The sequence below is a fragment of the Dinoponera quadriceps genome, unplaced genomic scaffold (genome assembly GCF_001313825.1).
Source record: "Dinoponera quadriceps isolate SergipeBrazil2010 unplaced genomic scaffold, ASM131382v1 scaffold6118, whole genome shotgun sequence".
NCBI classification, from domain to species: domain Eukaryota; kingdom Metazoa; phylum Arthropoda; class Insecta; order Hymenoptera; family Formicidae; genus Dinoponera; species Dinoponera quadriceps.
Genome location: NW_014562572.1, coordinates 501,857 through 521,951, shown reverse-complemented (window position 1 = coordinate 521,951; position 20,095 = coordinate 501,857). Strand labels below are relative to the sequence as shown.

At 43.6% G+C, this 20,095-nt stretch overlaps 1 protein-coding gene across 2 annotated transcripts; it reads left to right on the top strand.

Moving 5' to 3' along the window:
- The first annotated feature begins 56 nt into the window (after nucleotides 1–56).
- LOC106751144 lies at nucleotides 57–12,964 on the top strand. 2 transcript variants are annotated; one of them, XM_014631965.1, is made up of 11 exons: nucleotides 57–772; nucleotides 3,651–3,692; nucleotides 3,835–3,935; nucleotides 4,942–5,029; nucleotides 5,109–5,172; nucleotides 5,251–5,471; nucleotides 5,549–5,689; nucleotides 5,921–6,082; nucleotides 6,169–6,354; nucleotides 6,457–6,522; nucleotides 7,623–12,964. In XM_014631965.1, the coding sequence occupies exons 1-11, from the start codon at nucleotides 716–718 to the stop codon at nucleotides 9,072–9,074; spliced, it is 2,580 nt and encodes an 859-aa protein (XP_014487451.1). In that variant the 5' UTR covers nucleotides 57–715; the 3' UTR covers nucleotides 9,075–12,964. The 2 variants fall into 2 exon arrangements, with proteins under 2 accessions (XP_014487451.1, XP_014487452.1); XM_014631966.1 differs by lacking the exon at nucleotides 57–772 and adding an exon at nucleotides 910–1,520.
- Nucleotides 12,965–20,095: the final 7,131 nt, after the last annotated feature.

Here is a 20,095-nt window from a genome sequence, read left to right as displayed (position 1 = left end):
AGAGGGATATATTTACCGCGCGCGCACACGACTCTTCTCTCTCTCGTGTGCGCGACGCAAACGCGAAGCAACCGCACAACGCGAGAAACGGGTTTCTCTCGGGCGCTCGCGCGCGCACGCCTTCTCGCGTCGTCGTGTAACCCGACGATTGACAATGTGTACATACTACTCGCGGCGTGGCAGCGAGGTCGAACGGGAGCGGTGCATCGCCGCACGGTGCGCGACTTCTCCCCGGCGCGGGGGTTGACCACGCTCTCTCTCTCTTTCGATCGTCGTCGTTATCGTCGCGCGATAACATCGCTGTTCATTCCGGCTGCTTTCCCCGAAAGGTGCGAGACTCGAGTGAGGACGCGAGTGAGAAGGAGAGAGAGTAGGACGGAGCGACGGCGGGAGGGAGGAGAGAAAGCGAGACAGCCGCGCATAGACGAGAAGGTAGAGTCGCTCGCTCGCTCGTGGCGGTAGTGTGCGAGTGCGTGCGAGCGAGCGAACGACGCGCGCGCGGTCGCCGTCGATCGTCGTCGCGCGGCCGCCGCCAGTGCCCCGTCCGTCGTCGTCAGCAGTGCGGTGCGTGTGGTGGTGCTGCTGGCCGTCTCGACGACGTACCGATTACGCGCGCGCGCCGATAATCGCGCCCTGATAGCAGCCGCCGCCGCCGCAGTTCCGACAGCAGCAGCAGTAGCGGCTCCATCGCCCGATCGACCGCCCGGACGCGAGAATGGCAGGCGTGCCGGTTCTCCTCATCACCGCGAACGTCGGCAGTATCTTCGAGGAGGTATGTGCGCGGCAAGAACTCGCGCGAGTACCGGAGGTGCTCTCTCTCTCTCTCGGCCCGATCGATCGTCCTCGTCGATTGTTTGCACCGCGACACGACCTACTTGCCGCTCTCTCGCCTGTGTCGCCCTGCTCACGGGACACATCGCCGCGTGTGTGCACAGGTTGTACCGCGCGGATTTCGCGTGTACACGACGGTGACACACATGTCTGTGCGTCGTACGCGCGCCGAGTAATCGCTTCTCGATCGTCGCGGCAGGTCGACGCGGTCGCGAGAAAGTCGCCCCGCCGCGACATTCGAAGGTCCGTTCTATTTAGCCGGGCGCAGCCGCTTACCTCCTCCGCGGCTTCTTTCAAAATTATCGCCTTTTCTGTCTTTCTCTCTCTCCCTCCCTCCCTTCGTCCCTTCGACGCCCGGTTTAAGCGTTTGTTTCGGACACGGCGAGTACGCGTAGCGTGAACGTGGCCGCGAAGAACGGACGTATCGCGGTGCCTCGTTCGAGAGAGATGTCACGTGTCGCGGTCGAAGGTTCGATTCGAAAATTCGAAGCCCGACGTGGTGGTGGACACGCATGTTTCCGAAAAAAAGCAGCGAGATTCGAGAAGCAGGACGACGTTTCCGTGAAGTCGCAATCCCGCAAACTGAATACCGGGACCGAAATATCGGAAGAGAGGATGAAGTTGTGATCCCTTTCAATATTTCCGGACATTGTCTCAGTATTCGGTTTTCGAGATTGTGACATTTCGAGATAATTGCATGCTTGCGATATTTCAAGAAAGTCGTCAAAAGTTTTGGGAGAAAACCGTTTTTCCTCATTTTCCCGCGGATCTTTCTGGCTTCTCACCTTGTTTACGGAAAAACGTAAATGCAGGTCTTAATGAGACACGCGTTTTTGCATTCTTCTCAACGTCTTTTTTTATCCTTGGAATAAAAATCGTAGAAATCCGCGGAAAATTGAGAAAAACTGTTTTTTTCCGAAACTTTAAAACCGTAGAAAACTGTATTTCGGGAGATTGTCCTGATATTCAGTTTTCGAGGTATTTTGGGATATGCATGTTCATTTTTGACGTCACTCGATGAAACGTCAATTCACGAATGTTGAATAATGCGGCGACGATTAGTTTTGCAAGCTGAATCTTGATCGTTGTCAGGTTTGAAGGATTTCGCGGTCCTGATATTTTCGGAACTTGGCAGTATCCGAGTATTCAATGTTGTTTTCGATGATAGTTGCTTCCGATACGTTCAATGTCACGCTTGCGAAAACATCACGCTAGAACTACGGATGCCCGTCGCATTACTTAATCGAAAAGTTACGTTCGTCCGTTTCTGCAATGCGGCGTGTTATTTCTCGACATTTCGAAGTTGAAGAAATCGACGTTGTTATTCATGGATTGGCATTCTCGCGAAGAACGTTCTTTCAAGTACGAACCGTACGTAGAAGCGGAATTCGCTTTCAAGCGATTATCAGATCTTTGTGTTTTTTTGTCTCTTATTCCTTATCGGCCCTGTCACGTGTTCGGGAAACGTCACGATGAGCATGTAAATTTACGATAATTCCTCGCGTGAGACTAACGATCGCGTAACACAATGCCGCGAGAGATGAGTCATTTATCGGAATTATCTAATTTAAAAAGAAGCTTGCGAAAGAGACGTATATTTACGACTTCGTAATGTCCGATGCCGAAATTGAGCGAAACTTCACCTTGTTTTTTCTTCCCAAATTATCGACATTTTCGAGAACCATTCAAGATTAAAATGAAAGGTACTTTGCGAAAATGAATACGCGACAAAGGACGTAAAGAAGGAAAAACGAGAGAAATAAAAAATAGGCAATAATTTATACAATTATAATTGCTTCAGTCTAAGATCGGAAAAAGAAACAATCGAAGGATACGCGTGTAATGTTCGCTAAAATATATTTTACATGTAAACCTGTATACCTGTATGTACAGAACCGCGTCAAATTATTCGAAATCTCAGCTACACTCCGCTTTCCCATCTTAATTTATTCGTTTATTCACGCTGTCTCTGTTTGCAGACAGATGTTATTTCTCAAGACGAGTTCACATCCGCTGTATTTAATCGAATCGCTTGCGATAATAATAAATACGAAAGCTGAGAGTAAAATAAAATATACAGGGAAAAAGAAAAAACGGAGAAGATCGCCTAATGGTCACCAAAATAAAATATCCCGCCGGTTGCGTATAAAAAGAAAATTTTTATTAGAAATCCATTATCAAGCTGCGAGCTTAATCCGCCAGTCCTTGAGGCACGTCATTGCGCGTTCTTGGGAATTTTCACGCTCCAAAAACCAACGGTAAATTCTGATTTATTGATAAGTTGGGGCCTTAATTGCAATCGTATTTAACGGCAATGAACGTAATGATAATACAATGGAAAAACTCCCAGAGAGAGAGAATCTCCGGGCCGATATCGCTCGGGCACAATAAAGGAGAGGAAACAAGCGTGCTCCCGATATCGCTCATTTACGTTAAACTTATTGACGTTTATTCGTCGGTATTCCCATCCCGGTACTAATTTCCTTTCATACGACCGGCGGCGCGCGGCCACGACGCGCACGAACAATATACGCGTATTATCGCGAGGCGCCTACGCATTTTTGTTTATACCGGATTCACGCGCGCGACCATTACCGTGATCGATTGTCATACGTGAAATGTGAAGGAAAGAAGTGGTGCGCTTTATTGTCACGGGGCGTATTAGACGCGCGCGCGCGCAATATCGATATCCTTGCGCGTGACGTTAACGATCTATTAATACGTATCCACGCGCCGTCGAGAACATCTCATTAAGCTTTTCTTTAAAGTGCACGAAGTATGAAGGACCGTGAGATTGATATTAGTAATTTTCCTTGCAGCCTAGCGTTATGCTAAAGATATGGACGGAAGAATTTTTATCCGTGAGTATATCCTCGCGCTGGCTCTTTTCTTCTTTTTCTTTCTCTATCTTTCTCTCTCTCTCTCTCTCTCTCTCTCTCTTCAAGTACAACCGGGAATAACGCGCGTATGTGTTTACGGACCGTGTGTTTGTCGCCATTTCAGACCATATCGAGGCTGGATCCGAAATTCATAGCACTGCACTGCCAAGAAGTAGGCGGGAAAAATTACGAGCAGAGCATGAGGCACGTGGAAGACTTTGTTAGGTAATTTCCCCATTGCATCTTCATCTACGTTTTACACGCGTGTATAAATTATTTTTCTTTCGCGATATGTACGCGGTTATATCGTCGAGTGGCATTAATAGATGCGGTAGATTGTCGTTGACTGATAATAATAAGAGTCTATTATTGTTATATTTCTAATAAAGCATTAACTAAGTTGCTACGAAAAAGCAAAAAATTACCTTTGTAAATCCCAAAGGTGCTGTGATCCAATTAGTGAAGTTTCTTGGAAGGTTTCCATGAACTATAACATTTGACTCTAATGGGATTATTAATACGAGAGAGTCTGATAAATTTGTTCTTGTGCAACATTCGCTTCTACCAAATGTCTCAATAGTTATGGATATACAAATTTTGTAATGTTATAACAAGAAAATAATATTTCTTATCTAATATTTTTTATCTGAAAGGATTTGATCACACGAATTTGAGGAAAATTTATAGTTAATTTTAGTTGGTACAAAGTTTCCTATCTTATCACATTAAGGAGAAATATAATAAGAATAACGATAGTTCTTTCGAAAGAATTGCTGTTTTGTATTTTTGTTTTACTGCGTCATCGTTAATATGTGATAAACAAAACTCTTTCATCTCTATGACGTTTTAATTTTTGACTCTTATCGCTGAATTGATGTTAAAAACAAACCTTTCATAAACTGTATCAAAACAACTTTCTCCGCGTTCGCGATATCGAATATGATTTAACGCATAACCGGCAGAAAGGGATATAAATAGACGATAACGCATGGCTGTATAGTTGAGTGAGTCACTTCAAAAGATAAATTGATTGAATGATATTGACAGGGGTAAAATACATGCACATATGTGTAAAAAAAACAAAGTGTTTGAAAAATGTATCCATAATAGAACTTTATGTAAAAGGTTACATAAAGCGATTTTAACATATACGATTTTAACATATTAATATGTAACTTTCAATATATTATGACAAGGGCAGGGTGGATAAGGGGATAAATATTGTTTACAGATTACTCATGTCGTCGGAAGAATTAAGGTTGTTTGACAAAATTAGAGTATTTCTCGACGAGGACTATTCATCCGCCGAACATTTCACAGTAAGTTGCGGAATATTTCTTCCCTGAGATTTCTGAACCTTGAATCAAAATGACGTCCTCATCAAAAATTTTTTTACAGGCTTTAGGAAACTTTTATTTCGTGCATGAGTCCTTGAGTGACGTTTTATTATGGGATTTTAACGGTACGGTTTTTGCTCTCGATCATCATATCAATAAGCAGTATAATATATCTTCTTCTAATTATCTTTTTACGATTTTAGAATGCACTTTTATACCAGTAAATGGGAAAGAAGTCCATTCGGGCAACATAGAAGCAGTTACAACCAAAGAAAAGGCCAAGTTTCCTCAAGAATTTTTCCCAGAGTGCAAATGGTCCAGAAAAGGCTTCCTGCGAACGCGATGGAGTATTAGTGGAACAGTTTTTGATCTCATAAACATACACTTATTTCATGACGCGAGCAATTTTATTGCTATGGAGACGGTAAGACAACTTTTGCAAGTATCGATTTGCATATCAGCGTGTCGATTTATCTTTTTAATTTGGCGGTTTCCTTACAGTTCCCGTCGGTATACAGTAAGACGCGCAGAAGAGCGCTCGAGCATACATTAGATAGATTCCATAATGACAAATATCCAAATGCACCATATTTTTTATTTGGTGACTTTAATTTTAGGACGGACACGGCAAGTGTGATTAAGGTGAGGCTCGTCAGCAATCATGATTCGACGACAGAAATAAAGATTTTAATTATTACGATTATTATATAGAGTTTGTTTGTTTCTACGTTTCTTTCGCGAAGTAATTTAGCGTATTATCGTCGGAAGCGCCACATGAGTGGTGTTATATTACAGATTTACATATATTATCCAACAATGAAGCAGTTATATTAAAATCCGATATGTTGTAACATTTCAATTTGTCTGTCGTAGAAACTAACAGAAGATACTCGAGAAAGGAGGTTATCGAATAAGGGGAATATTTCAAAGCTTCAGTTTCATAACAGAGATGATGATCTAATATTAACGTTAGGGAAGAAAGAATTTTCACACTATGAACATCAGAACGTCTTCATGAAAAATAGCGGCGAATGGGTGAGTTATTCGCGTCATGTCTCATCGTATCAATGCGATATTTCCGTCCCATAGACAGATCGTAAAATTCGTTAATGTTTCTGCAGTTACGCGAGTACGACAAAGAGCTGGGAGACTTTGACGGGAGATTGTTCGAATTTCCAATCAGCTTCGTGCCAAGTTACCCGTTTCAAGAAGACGTGAACGAGCCGGTGAATTACATGCAAACGAGGGTGCCAGCTTGGTGTGATCGAGTCTTATTGAGCCCCACTGCGAAAACGCTAGTCCAAGATGTACGGTATTCCCGTAAAAATTATACTTGCGATCGATGCCGGGATATCTAAAAGGTGAAATTTCACGAGTTCAAAGTGTCACACTCGTGTTTCCTTGTGCAGATAAATGATACTGACGCGGTGGAATACGGTATTATCGGCCCGACTACGTGCATGGGTGATCACAAGGTAAGACAACGGCCGTGAAACTTTCCTTACATTTATAAAACGATACTGCGACATGTTTTTACTACTATTATGCTGGGAACATGTACTTACTACACTTAGTTCTTACTCTGATGATACATTCTTTCGATTATTATGATGCAGCCTGTTTTTCTGGAGTTTCGAATGAATCTCTAAGCACTAAGGTACCTATCTATGAACTGTCTGTCTCTCTCTTCTTATCTCAAATTTCTCCTCACATCTTGCTCACGTCTCTTTCTTCCGTTGGATTTTCTGTTATCTCGGCGAGAAACACATAGGGGCTTGTTAATGTAGAGCACCTCCACGTAGTATCCCGAAGTAAATTACTTATACATGACTTTGAGCCTCATAATTCTCTCGTCAGCGTCACTTTCATTGTTATCATGGAATAATTGTACTTTTCCAATCTAATTGCGGACACGCATTTTGACACTTTCGTACAATCTCGCGTTACGTAATGCTCGATATATTTTACTAAATTATATGCAATATAAGAATCTCACTCGATTTTATTACGATCATATATACTCATCGATTCGCAATACCATTGTACAAAAGTGCTGAATGAATCGTGCAAGGAAATTCTGTTTCCTTCAAAATTCACTTTAAAGAAACGCTATGAAACGACAAATATCAGTATCTCTGATAAACCACAATATTTTCTAAACTCACGATTGCATGTACGAACATCGAAATAATAAAAAAAACTATGCTTTCATACATGTTACCAAAAGAAAAAAAAAACATCAACTTTTACACACGTACGAAGGAACGATTCGGAGTGCAACTGAGTCAGCATTGTCACCATAACTACAATAATACACAAAGCGTCGTCCTAAGTTTTCAGAAATATGCTCAGTCGCGGCCTGCCGGAACGGGAGCAGGCTCGGGAGATTGAAAAGTACATTACTGTGGTAATGTCGTTGTTTCTTAGAACGAGAGAGAAACGTTTTTAGCTTGAGAATCCTCATAGAATATCCCATAATATGCGCGCCCCCTCATGCCGCCTTATCGTCTAACTCTGCAGTCGCATACGCACGACGATACATAAAAGTCCGTTACTCTTTTTTTCCCATTTACAGCCAGTCTACTTGAGGGCTAATCTCATCTCGGACGCAGGTATGATAGACTGCTGCAGCTTGCTGCCACTTGCACCCGAGTTTTGCTTCCGAGTGCCCAACAATTACTCGGAGTTGTTGTCGATGTTGCCTGACTGCCGTAGTTACGCTAACGCGCGAGCGGATTATGTTGATCGTTCGTCTAATCTGTTGCACGCAGCACCCATTAAGCATGATCCCTATACACCAGATAGTATGGACAGTCCGAGTCCGAACGCGCTGATCGCCACCGGCGAGGTGCCGGATTTAGACGTCTTCGCCGGTGACAACGCGTCGTCGTCCGCGCAGCGATCGACGCAGGCGTCGATCGATACGTCGAGGCGGATCGACCGCGCGGTCTCGCCGGCTTTGCTCAAGTCCCGCTTGGAGCTGATCGTGCAGAACAAGAAGCAAGAGGACGCGGAAGTGGACGCTGCGGACATCAAGAGGAGTCCCAGCGAGTGCCATCTGCGTACCCTGCCGGACGGTGAAGACCGGCAGTGGTGCGTGCGGAAGAACCGGTGCAACAGCGACGTGTCGTGGCAGCGGTCGCACGTCCTCACCGAGGCCTGGATCCGCGGCAAAGGCCAGCATGGCTACCGTTCTTTCAGCAACTTCGCCAATCGCTCCTCCTCGAACTCGAGCCCGCCGGATATGACGGTCGACGGCTTGCCACCCGATCTCGTCATACCGCGGATAGCCATAATAAACGCGAGCAACTTCGAGTCGAACGAGAGCTCCGTGTACTTCCACGACGACCGGCTGAGCAACTACTCGGAGAACAAGCTGAGCGCGTATTCGGACGGTCGCACGAAGACGCTGAGCGGCGAGGGCGCCAGCTCGAACAAGTCCTGCGATAAGACGGACGAAGGCAGCAGCAACAGGCTGGATTCGAGCACGGAGCTGGTGGCGGAGACGAAGGCCCAGCTGGACGATTCGAAGCGGTACTTGGAGGAGAACAGCGGGAAATTCATCGAGAACGAGTGCGACATGTGCAAGGAGACCAAGGCTCAGGTTCGAAATGACGGCGAGTCGCGGGATAAGGACGAACGTCGGGAGCGTCGTTCTCAGTCGTTGGGGAGGTTGCGCGCGGATCACGAATCTGACGACGTGGGGAGTCGAGTCGATGCGAAGCTCGTCGTCGACGGCGCGGAGACCGGACAGCTTCTCCGGGACCGCGACGTCAGTGCGATCAAGCTAGACGCGGATCATGCGGTAAGTCACGACGCGGAGATCGTAAGCTGCGAGAGCAGGCAAAAGATGTGCGCGTCGTCGAACAACACGACGAGAAGCAATTCCGCGCACAGTCAGGATATCAGTGACCACGCGGGAAGTGTCAGACTGAAGTTGAAGGCTTACAAAGTCACCGAGCGATACAAGAGCAACATAATAGGCAGGCGGACCAGGTGTAGGAAGTGTTGTTGTGTCGTATCCTGAAGAACTCCGCCGCTGTATTATAGAGTCCGTGCAATCACAGTTCCTCGTTTATTTATGGCGCGACACGCCGCCGCCGCACACTGGCTTGAAAGTAAAAGTTTTCCGCTCGAAACTCGGAGTTTTGATAACAATTTTATATATATACACACGGAAGAAAAATATTTGTATAAAGGAGATAAGATATGAAACTACATTTACATCGACTTGAAGTGAGACTTGTAAAATGAGTTTCGGCCGAGAAATCTTTATCTTGTGTCCACTGTGCGTCGCCGCCCGTGTCGGGCCTCTGGTTATTCTCTCCTCGTTTCTGTTTCCTACTTACATGGAGTATTCCTTCGACTTCTCCCGGATAGACCTCACTCCCTCCGTGCTATTCTCTCGATAGCGTCCTCCGCAGTCTTTTTAACTCTACGTGTGCGTGTGTATGTGTGCGTGCTTAGCGTAAGACTATAATAATTTATTTCCGAACGGTGTGCGTGTATATCGTTATTGTATTTCTACACGATGCGCTCGACGATGAGTGATTTGTGAGTCGCCGTCACGCGCTGTACGCGAGTGATCGTGGAACCGACCGTCGAAACCGTGCGCGTCCGTCGCGAGAACGAGCCGACACTACGTGTATTTATTGCCGAGAATTATTCGCCGCGGATTCGCGCTTCCGAAGCGACACGGCGGCCGTGACCGCTCGCGACCTGAGAAGAATACAATTTCCGTCACAGAGACGGTCTCTCGCCGGAACCAGCCGCGTTCTGCATGTCCTCGGGAGAGTAGCGGTGTGAAGTGATCCTCTCTGCATGCGCATGGTACTCTAACGTGCTCCGAGCGAACCTCCCCCGAGGAATTAGCCCCTCCTGAGTGTGATAACCGGATAATTCCTTTGCGATTCTTTCCTCCCCCCTCCGCCCCCGCCCTCTGTCGTGTACAATTTATAGGCAGTATAATTTCGTCACGTTACTTGGTGGGACGTGGTGGGACGTTTGTGTTGTTTTTTAGTACGTAGTGTGTGGATTTTTAGACGATGTTGGTAGCAGTAGTTAGCGAGTGTGTTGTAGTTCTTCACGCCGCTGTTTGTGTCGTACAGTGTCGGAAAGTAATACGTACAGACTGATAAACGATTGTTACCAGTATACACGCGATGCACTTTCACGAACGCAGTGCTGTATGTTAATCCTATTACGCTACTTTACCGTGGAAACCGGGCCGCGCGTCGCCCACAACATCCTCCTTTTCCGGTACCTTGATATACACGCACGGTTTTAAGTATGGTCTGTCGCAAAAAAGTTGCAACATTTTTTTTTTATACATTTCGGAACGCATCCCGTGTCCAATAGGAGAATTTTTTTTCTCGGTAACTCTCGGGAGATACGTTTCCTTTATTGGATACAAGATGCGTTGCGAAACTCGTTGGAAAGAAGTTTTGCAGCCCTATGTGACTGACCACACACACACACACACACACACACACACACATTTGGCGAATTAAAGATCGCAGCAATTTGTTCTCGATGAATTTCCCAACGCATACAATTAGAGAAATTTTTTAGAAATTCTCGAGAAATACATTTTCTCGTTGGATACGAGATGCGGAAAACTCTTCGGGGAAAAAATGTTACAATCTTCACAATCCGCCGACTCGCCGTGTGTGTATGTGTGTGTGTGTGTATTCTTTTGCTCTTGTTTTTATTTCAAGGAAATTTTTACCTCGCAGTGTTCTTGTCCTTGAGTTTAATATCCTCCTAGGTCGCATAGTAGTGCACACACGCATATACTGTTGCGAATTTGATCTTACACTCCGATAGCGGATCCGGCGGCTTGCGCTGAGCGCCAACTTCTCCGGAGCCGCACATCGAGGGTTGATGCCCTCGGTGAAAAAAAAACTTGAGCTCATCTGGCTTCTCAAATTATGCCGGAATCTCTTTAATTGTTCCATTCTGCCCTGTGAACGGGTTGCGTAGTGCCGTGTTTTGTCCCCGTGCTGCGCTAATTTAACGCAGCCGCCAGAGTAAGTTACATCCGCCCGGATTTTATTCGGCGATGACACTGCACTCGCACAATATATCGGGGCAGAATCTCTCGGTGCACGTCCGCCGAATTCGCTATTAGATAACACACATACGCACATGTATACACAGAGAGAAAAACGTAAAAAAAAAATTTTTTTTATTCGGTCTGAATATCCCCCTATATAATAACGTATTTATTAAAATCTCTAAATTCTTCCGTTTAAATAGAATTTAAGTGGAATAAATCATTGCTTTCATGAAAGGCTACGGCATTTATAAGAAAAAGATATATTTTCTTATTTGGGAAAAAGTTTTTCTCACTGTTAAAGTGTGCATCTCGATATACAAGCAAATGCGTTGTTAATACTCACCGAATAAATATTTGTTATTTTTAGATATTTTCCTCTCACTGTGTACATGTATACATGAATATTTTATTTATTACGAGTCGCTGTTCTCTCGCGATTGAATAAGTATTGTCATTGTAATGCCTGGCGTTTTGACGTTTCGTACTCTTGTACGTCACCTTCGGCCCCTTCGACGTAGTCGAGGGATCTGGTGATGTCGTCAAGAATTCGAGTATCTTGGTTTTTCTATTTTTCCTCTTTTTTCTTTCTTTTTTTTTCTCTAGAACACGTTACACGAACGTATTACGTCGTCATACGTACTGCGCCCTTGCCAAGAAGAGATCTATTCGTTGGATTTCCTTACGCGCGCATTCTGAGTGGACTCTACTGCCAAAGTTAGATTCGTCGTCGTAGCGTTTAAACCAGAAGATAATTAATTTATGTAACGGACGTGGCGGTCGGTCGGTGGTCGCGCGGGAATGCGTAGGTGAGCGTTCACTTCGATTCTTTCGGTGTATTGTGCTGTGCGCGAACGAACGAACGAAAAAACGAATGCCATTACTTATGTCGATATCCAGGAGTGCGCACGGAAAGTCGTGGATCGTATCGCGCGAATGGGACGTAAAGAGAATTCGCCGAGAGAGTTCCTCGACGTGTGCGGAACGCGCACGGAGGTTTCAGCTTACATGTAATTAATGTACATTACTCCACGCGTGCATCGTGATTCGCAATTCTGTATCCATACCATCCGTCTCACGCGATTTTTCTTCCGGGCGGAAAGAAAAATAATATTTTCGTACACACAGTGAAAAATATTAATGCAGATAAAAAAGAATATCTCGCGGAGGAAAAACTGACTTGGCACGCGGCGAACGATCCCATGGGATTTTTATTATTTTGACATCTTTATTAGTTTATATCGAAGTAAGAACTGCGGTCCGTTTTGTTATTTCCTCTTTAAACCTGAAATGACTTACTCACGCGCGTGGCACTTTTTTCTCTCTCCAATATTTTTTTCCTTTCAATTCATAAAAATTATTCTTTAATAACGAGAATATGATACTTTTATTGGAACTAAAATAATGAAAATAAAATAAAGTCTGGTCGATCAATTTCATTCTGTTCTTGCCATAAGACACGCGAAACGTGGAGTAATGTCACAGAAATTGTGACTTAATATCATATCTCTTTTCCTATATAATTCTTTCTCTCTCTTTCTCTCCGTTCGCTGAAACAATCCCGAATTGAACCGGGGAATCTGTTTTGCAAATACAATCGTCGAGAAATGTGTCGTTAGATTCCCATTTGCCATATTAGTTTTAAAAAGAATGAATCCGCGCGCGCGCGCGTGCTTACAGAGGGAGCGCCCGCGGATTCCGTCGCTGTTGTACTGCATTTGTTTTACTTTTCCTATCGTGTAGGCTAAATTAGAATTGTGTCCCTGTCGTCGGGATACACCAGTGTGTAAATAGATCATCGACGAGACCCTCTATACGTGTCTTCATTTTGTAAATATAAATTTATTTTTCATACACGTGAACGCTGCTTCCTTTATTTTTGTTTCCTTCAGTTACCACTTTCTTGCGTTGTGGATTTGCGTTGCGTAGCGCGTTTCGAATCTTGTACAGAACGAAAAATTCTCTTCATCTATCTTGTATAGTCGGCGTTATGGACGCTGTGTATCATTCTTTAGACAAGAGAATTATGCGACTTTCAGTCGTACAACGCATACGGTTGAAAATCGCAGAAGTAATTTGAGCTATAATAGCTCTAATTATAATAGTTCTGACTTGACACGTGAAAGGCTAAAAATTGTGTAATATCAAAAAGTTTCAACCTAAGAAATAATACAGACGTCGACTGTACGGCGAAAAAAGAAAATTGCTCTGAAAAAAAACACGTGAAATTCTTTGAAAAAATAACGCACAGTGCAATCTACCTTGTTATTACGTTTATTTTTAGTTCTAATATATTTTTTTCTTGTAAAATATAATATACACATCTCTGGAATACAATCATCTACTTTAAGATAAAATCTCCCGTACGCGAAAACTCTGTCCGCGATGTTAGAACCACTGTGAATAAGATGCGAGAGCGAGTCAGTCGGTGAAAAACGCACGAACATACCATCTGCGAAACAGAGTCAAAATTTTAGTTCTACATCAAGTCTGATTAATTCTTCACGTTAGGCTTTCGTTGGCATCTCTCACTCCGAACGATCGAATATCTAATAGCTTCAAGTATTCAAAGGTCTTTTATTGTGCTCCTTTGATGCTACAGATGGGAAGTTACTGCCGTTTTCCTTCGCTTGACGACTTAGTGTAGAGTTAGAACTAGACTTAAAGTAGAATTAAAATTTCGATTCTCTCGGAAAGATTCGTGCCCGCGTGCGATATGAAGTTTCTCGCGTGTGTTCTCCCCGAGACGCGCTGAAACATTCATCGTATACGCCTGCACACAGGTGTATCACCGCTGCTGAATGGCGATTTTGCTGCACTTCCTTTTTACCACGAGTAACTTATCGATTATCGCTTCCACGCAATGTGTGTGTGTGTGTTTGTATTCTCATTTAATTTCACGCTCCGCACGTTGCCGTCGCTCCGCACTTCCAATAATCCGCAGCCGCAGATTTTCAAGCTCTCGGGCGCAGTATGGCAGATCTCCGAGGGAAGCCTCCGAGAGGCTTGAGACACACGATATATAATAATCCACATATTATTCTCCTCGTTATTTCTCCCGCGCTGCTCATCCACACCGACGCTCTTTGCCATTTACGATATTAGCACCGTATTCGCACACGTGCGCGACGAATAACGATCTTACGGAAATTCAATTTTTAATTATACATATATACAGCGTGTTTCCGAAATGGTGGACTAGCTATATATGTAGCCGTACAGGGATACATCAATACAAAAGAAGAAGTTTATATAAATATAATGCCCGAAACGTTCAGTTGACGAGTCAAGATTACGCCGTGTAAAGATTACGAGAAGAATTTTCGTGTTATAATAGACGCCGGTTTCAACGTGCAGTTTCCTGCAAGCGAGAATGAATTGATTTGAATGCTTTTTTTTTTCACTGGGCAAACGTCAATGTGGAAACCGTGCCGCGTAAAGTCGTGCGGCTTCAGCCCGATTGCAGTCTTCTATGTCATATATCAAGTGCATGTCATGTACATTTCTGCAGAAGAACGGTTCGCCATTCTTAAATAAATGGTACTTCGCACACAGAAAAATGTGCTAGATTCAAATAAATGATCAGCCGGATACTCTGAATAAGTGAATTTTACTTGGATAATTTACTTAGAAAATATTTTACTTGGACTAAGTAAATATTACTTGATCCATGTGAAAATTGCTAAGAAGCATTGGAATAATTATTTACTGGAATCCAGAATTTTTTCTATGCATAAACGACAATATTGACAGAAATTTATCAATACACAAGAAAAAAATACTTAAAAATTTATTTGTGGGATTAGGGATAAGGTTTATTTTACAGAAATAAGCCTTACTTTACAGAAATAAATTTCATTTCTGTGAAATAAATTTTATACCCCATGGATCAATTTTTTAGTATTTTTTTTTCTCAGTGCAGGAAACATGGAACTACTTGGGTGCCTGACATGATACGACCTGCCGCAGAACAACAACAAGGCTGCTATTCCATACACACCTACCGACGTCTGTCAGTTGGATAAGTGTCGTTGCGCAGGTATAATCATATCGTAAAATAGCTACGCAACGATACATACCGAGCTGACAGTGTTGTCGGTTGAACGTGTATAGAATACAGTCTCTGAGCGTTTTAGATATCATGTTTCTGGAAAGTTTTTTTTTTATTTTTATTGACATATTCTACATTCATTTGTATCAATAAACTGTACTTATTATTATAAGATCAATTAAAGTGAGTATTAAAATCAGTGCCTGTTATAACAAAAATTCTCGTAATTTTTACACGACCTTATAAGGATGTTGCCGTCAGTGCCGTATTTTCAGTGACGTATCAAGGGGGCCACTCGTAAATGTAGTATTTATCAAGCAAAATTACGTTTCTATACATTTATTTCATTACCTAAACAATAAGTGGTAATTTGAAACGAAGGTGAGGTAAACATATAGTAGTTTTTTTATTAAAATCTGATTTTTATTTTAGATGTTACAAGTTTTTAGTTTAGATGTTAAAAATAGAAATTAAAAATAGCACGCTAAACGACATGTCTAAACGACGTGTCTAAAAGAAGTCTTGAAGACGTTTTATTGTGTAAAAGACGTCTTTACGACATCTTAAGACGTCTTAATGTTACCTGAATAATCTCAAGGAACACGTACAAAAGGTGTTAACTTCAGCTGCAAATATCAGCTCTCGAATGGTCGATTTTTTCTAGTTGCACGAACAATTAGATAATATTTCACTGTATTATACGTAGTGCAAGTTTCATCGAATTTTTATCGAATTCGTCGTTTCGTCCAACCTCCTTAAATCGCTATCTAAGCGTTTTAGGCACTATGTTTATACGAACTTTTTGGTTTGCATTAATGTATCCTACATACATGAGCTTCGACTGAGAGCTTTTTAAGATATATTCAGCGATTTCTCTTCCTTCCGCTTTCCTCTCTCTCTCTCTCTCTTTCTCTCCAAATTCTACTTTTGCCTTTCATCGTATTACTTATGCTTGTAATTAATTTCTCTTGTAACGTACACACGATCATTTGCCCTTGGACGCGATCGTGCCGCCTTCTTGCGCAACGATACAGTCGCAATTTACCGCAATCGCGGAAGACGAAGACGAGACGCGATTTTACACGGGGAAGTGAACGGTAAGCATCGTAAATATGAAACACAGGCATTTCTGCGAGTCTCTGCGATCTGCGCTGCTGCGTCTCGTGTGCAGGTGTCATTGTTAGCCGCCGATCTCCCGGCACACTCGATGTAACTTGAGAGAGGTAGTGTAGTAGGAGAGAACGAACACGTGTACGCACTGTTGCGTTTTTGGTAGCTTATGATTTGTGTTCTTGACACCCAAAATGTACCCCGCGCACCTGACTATCACCCGCACACGTGTGTGTGTATATGTGTGTGTGTGTGTCTGATATTTGTTTTGTTTGAGATGTTACACCTCGCCGGAGAGATTAAATCGTGTCGTCTCGCGCGCATACTGTACTTACATAATATGCGATGCGCGCGCGAGACGACAGTGGGAATCGTCCGGGAAACCGAAACGCGAAAATGTTATTTCCCTTGGGAAATGAAACGGCGACGTGTAACTTGACGAGTTCCTTTCGACAGAAGCGAGAATGACTCGCGTCGTGTGCAACGCTTCGCGAAAAAATCAAAGCCGAAGAACGGAGATCGTTCTCCGAGCATTCTCCGGATCTTGCATCGCGGAAATCGAGGCGAATCGTCTCCGTCAGCTGTCGTGTTAGTGTCATGAAGTTGCCCGGTGTTCAGTTAGATGTGCCTTTCGTTCTTCTTGTTTTTCTTTTTCTTTTTCTTCCGCCAATGCATGATGAGAGATGATTGTCACTCAGAGGGATATTGTCGTTCCTGGCCGCAGACACGGCGAGGGACACGCAGGCGGAGCCGTCGGCGGCCGGGCTGAGGAGGAGCGGCGACGTATTCAACGGCATTAACAACAATAACAACAACGCCGTGACGACGATCACGAGATACGTGCACACCAAGCACGCGGACTCGTCGGTGAAGATCTTCCGGGAAACGACGGTTTGATATCGCACTCCCCTCGACGACGTTTCTTGCCGCGTGTCAAGTCGACGCTTCCGGTCGTCGACGATTGTTTAACTCTTTCGGTGCCGCGAACGAAGGTACAAAGTGCTTACCTGACTCGACCCGAGAGGTGTCGATAACGACGAAGGATGGTTCTCGCGTCGGCATCCTTTTCCTCCCCTTTTCACGTGCAAACGTTTCGTTTGTTAAATTTCATTAATTCGATGTGTCTAATTTTTCGATGTGATCGTGCATTAAATTAACACGTTGACTGCCGCGCGCTGATTTCCACTGATTACGTTGACTGATGGTTGTCTGATAATCAAATTATTATCAGAGATAATGAAGCGAATAAATGTAATTCGGGACGCGACATGTCTTTCGTATCGTCCATTTCATCGATCGTATGATTTTAATTGCGATTGCTATCGTAGTTTATCAGTATTGAGCTATAAAAAGCTGAAGCACGATAGACATAGTGCGATAATAAGACAAAAGTTAATGCTTCAACTCATGTTTGATACTGAGTATAATTAAGATTCAAATATAATCAAGATTTTGATTGTACTCAAATTTATTATTAAACACGAGTTAGAATGTGAATCTTTGTTTTATCATTGCACTACATATGTATGCTGACAAATTTGAATTTTAATACATCCTTATCTAATTTATTAATCGGCGTGAAACTTAATGACACACGGTAGTATCACAGTGCCGATCATTGGCGACTGTCATGACACTTAACGTGTTAAATTTGGATTCACCTTTGGAAATTTGTATATTTGTACAAAGCATTAGGCGAGCTTTTGCTCGCTGTTCTTTTATTCCCGAGAATTCACGACATCGTGACTTCTTGTGTGGTACCGAAAGGGTTAAACTCGAGACGACCGAGTTGCAGGAGTCCGACGAATGAGCGAATTACGAGTCGAGAAGCAATGAGAACCTTGCGGGGGAAGCACACATTTCAGCCGCGACGGTATCTTAATCCGATCCACCGATCCGCTATTCGCGAAATCACAGCTACATTCCACTAGCGTAGTCGATCAAAGAGGCGATCTTGCAAGGCTCTGCACTCGAAACCGCGAAAGCTGCGCGTTGCCTCCGTAACTCACTCCTCGGCAGTAAGTAATGGATGGACTGAGTGAAAATCCCGAACGAAAGACACACGCGTCTCAGGGGAGACGTAAACGCGAGATTCGTCCTGAATCTTTCCTCGCGCAGAACTCCCGGCCGTTTTCCCCGACGGTCTCTCTGGGATACCTCTGTGTCGCTCGTGTTTTAACTCATTTCGGGCTGCAACAATATTTCAGATCCGTGAGATCCAAGTACTGTTTTAGGCTAATTGGGACCCGAGGAATTCAGAAAACCTAAAATCAGAATTTTCTCACCGGTCGTTTTACCCAGAACATCTACCTTGAGTGATACCTTACACCTGGCGAATCATATCATAATGGGAATCGTCATTTTCGACGATTTGAATTTTTACCAACAAAATACCTCATTGTTACTTTTTCAATTTTTTCTTTGTTACTATTTTTAATTAACTGAAAAGGTGTGTTTTGCACCCCCACCTACCGCCGGGGAGGTGATGGGTGGTAGCCAGGTGAAATTATTTTCTGAGAGGCAAAAGTCCATACTGTATTTCAGTAATAAGATCTAAGCCAGAATCTATCTTCGTTATAGATAACAAATTCTTTGAAGATAAGTAAATTGCTGTTCTTATATAAGAAAAGAGGAACGAAATGGGTTATGAACGCGTCGGAACGTGAGTTCGCGCGACTTCGCGAATCACGTTTCACGAGTATCACATAGTGCTTAATCACGGTGTCGCCAGCAACATCATGCTGATCAAACCCAAGAGCTTCCTTACTTTTTGCCAAAAATACATTACACCGTTGGACGCGATCGCGAAAACCTTCTCATCCTCTCACTGCCTCCGTTCGCGATTACACACCACATACACATACAGAGATGACCAAAGAGATTTCGTATATTTATTATCGGCGCGTCTATTATACATATATATTGCCTTCCTCGATGGTGATTTTTACGGTATGTGAAATGTGTTATATCGTCCGACTGTGTAACCGAATTGTATAAATCTTTCAGTGTGATCGATGTGTTTGTTTCGCGACACGAGTCTCCGGGATCTTCGTGCGTACCTCATCGGGTGCTTACATTTAACGACATAAGCATCGTCCTATTTTCGTTACTCATTGTACATGGGGCAAAATGACACTTGCGTCATTAAATAGAAAATCACCGTAATCGGCCGTTATTTTCGCGCTAAGCTGTTTAAAAAAATTCATCCGTGCCGTGTATCTTCCTTCCGTAACAAAAGTGCGTCTCGGGCGTAACGATTTGTTATCCCGGCTCCTCTACGGGATCGGTGCGTGCGATCGCGCACACGATCACCTATCCAACTCCGTGCATTGAAGTTCATATCATAATCGTCAACGGGAAACGGATTGTCGGGCGGTCGAGGAAGAGAAATCGACTTTTGACGGACGAGAAGATGGCAGGACGACCGTCGAGATGCGAGGTAAATCGAGTTATATCGCATATTGAGCAATAATTTCCTATAGGAGTATACGGTTACACACCTCGCACGAGTCACGTTATCCGAGGCTCTCTTCATACCTCGAGAGGGGAGAATTTACTTTGATCTAGTACGCTTCTCTGTGAACATATCGGAACGCATTATATTCGAGTATCCACGTATATACGTATATATGCATATGGATGGATAAGCCGATGTTAATTACAGACACGGTGAGATACGGTGGGAACTTATAGTTATCGATATTATAGTCTAAGCGAAGCCGCGATCCGTGCGAGCGATTTCAAGGGCGATGTTAAGAGATATTATTCGCGAGTCGTGGACTCACTGTGCACGACTCGCTGTGCCAATCCGTTCCATCTTAGAATTTTGCAC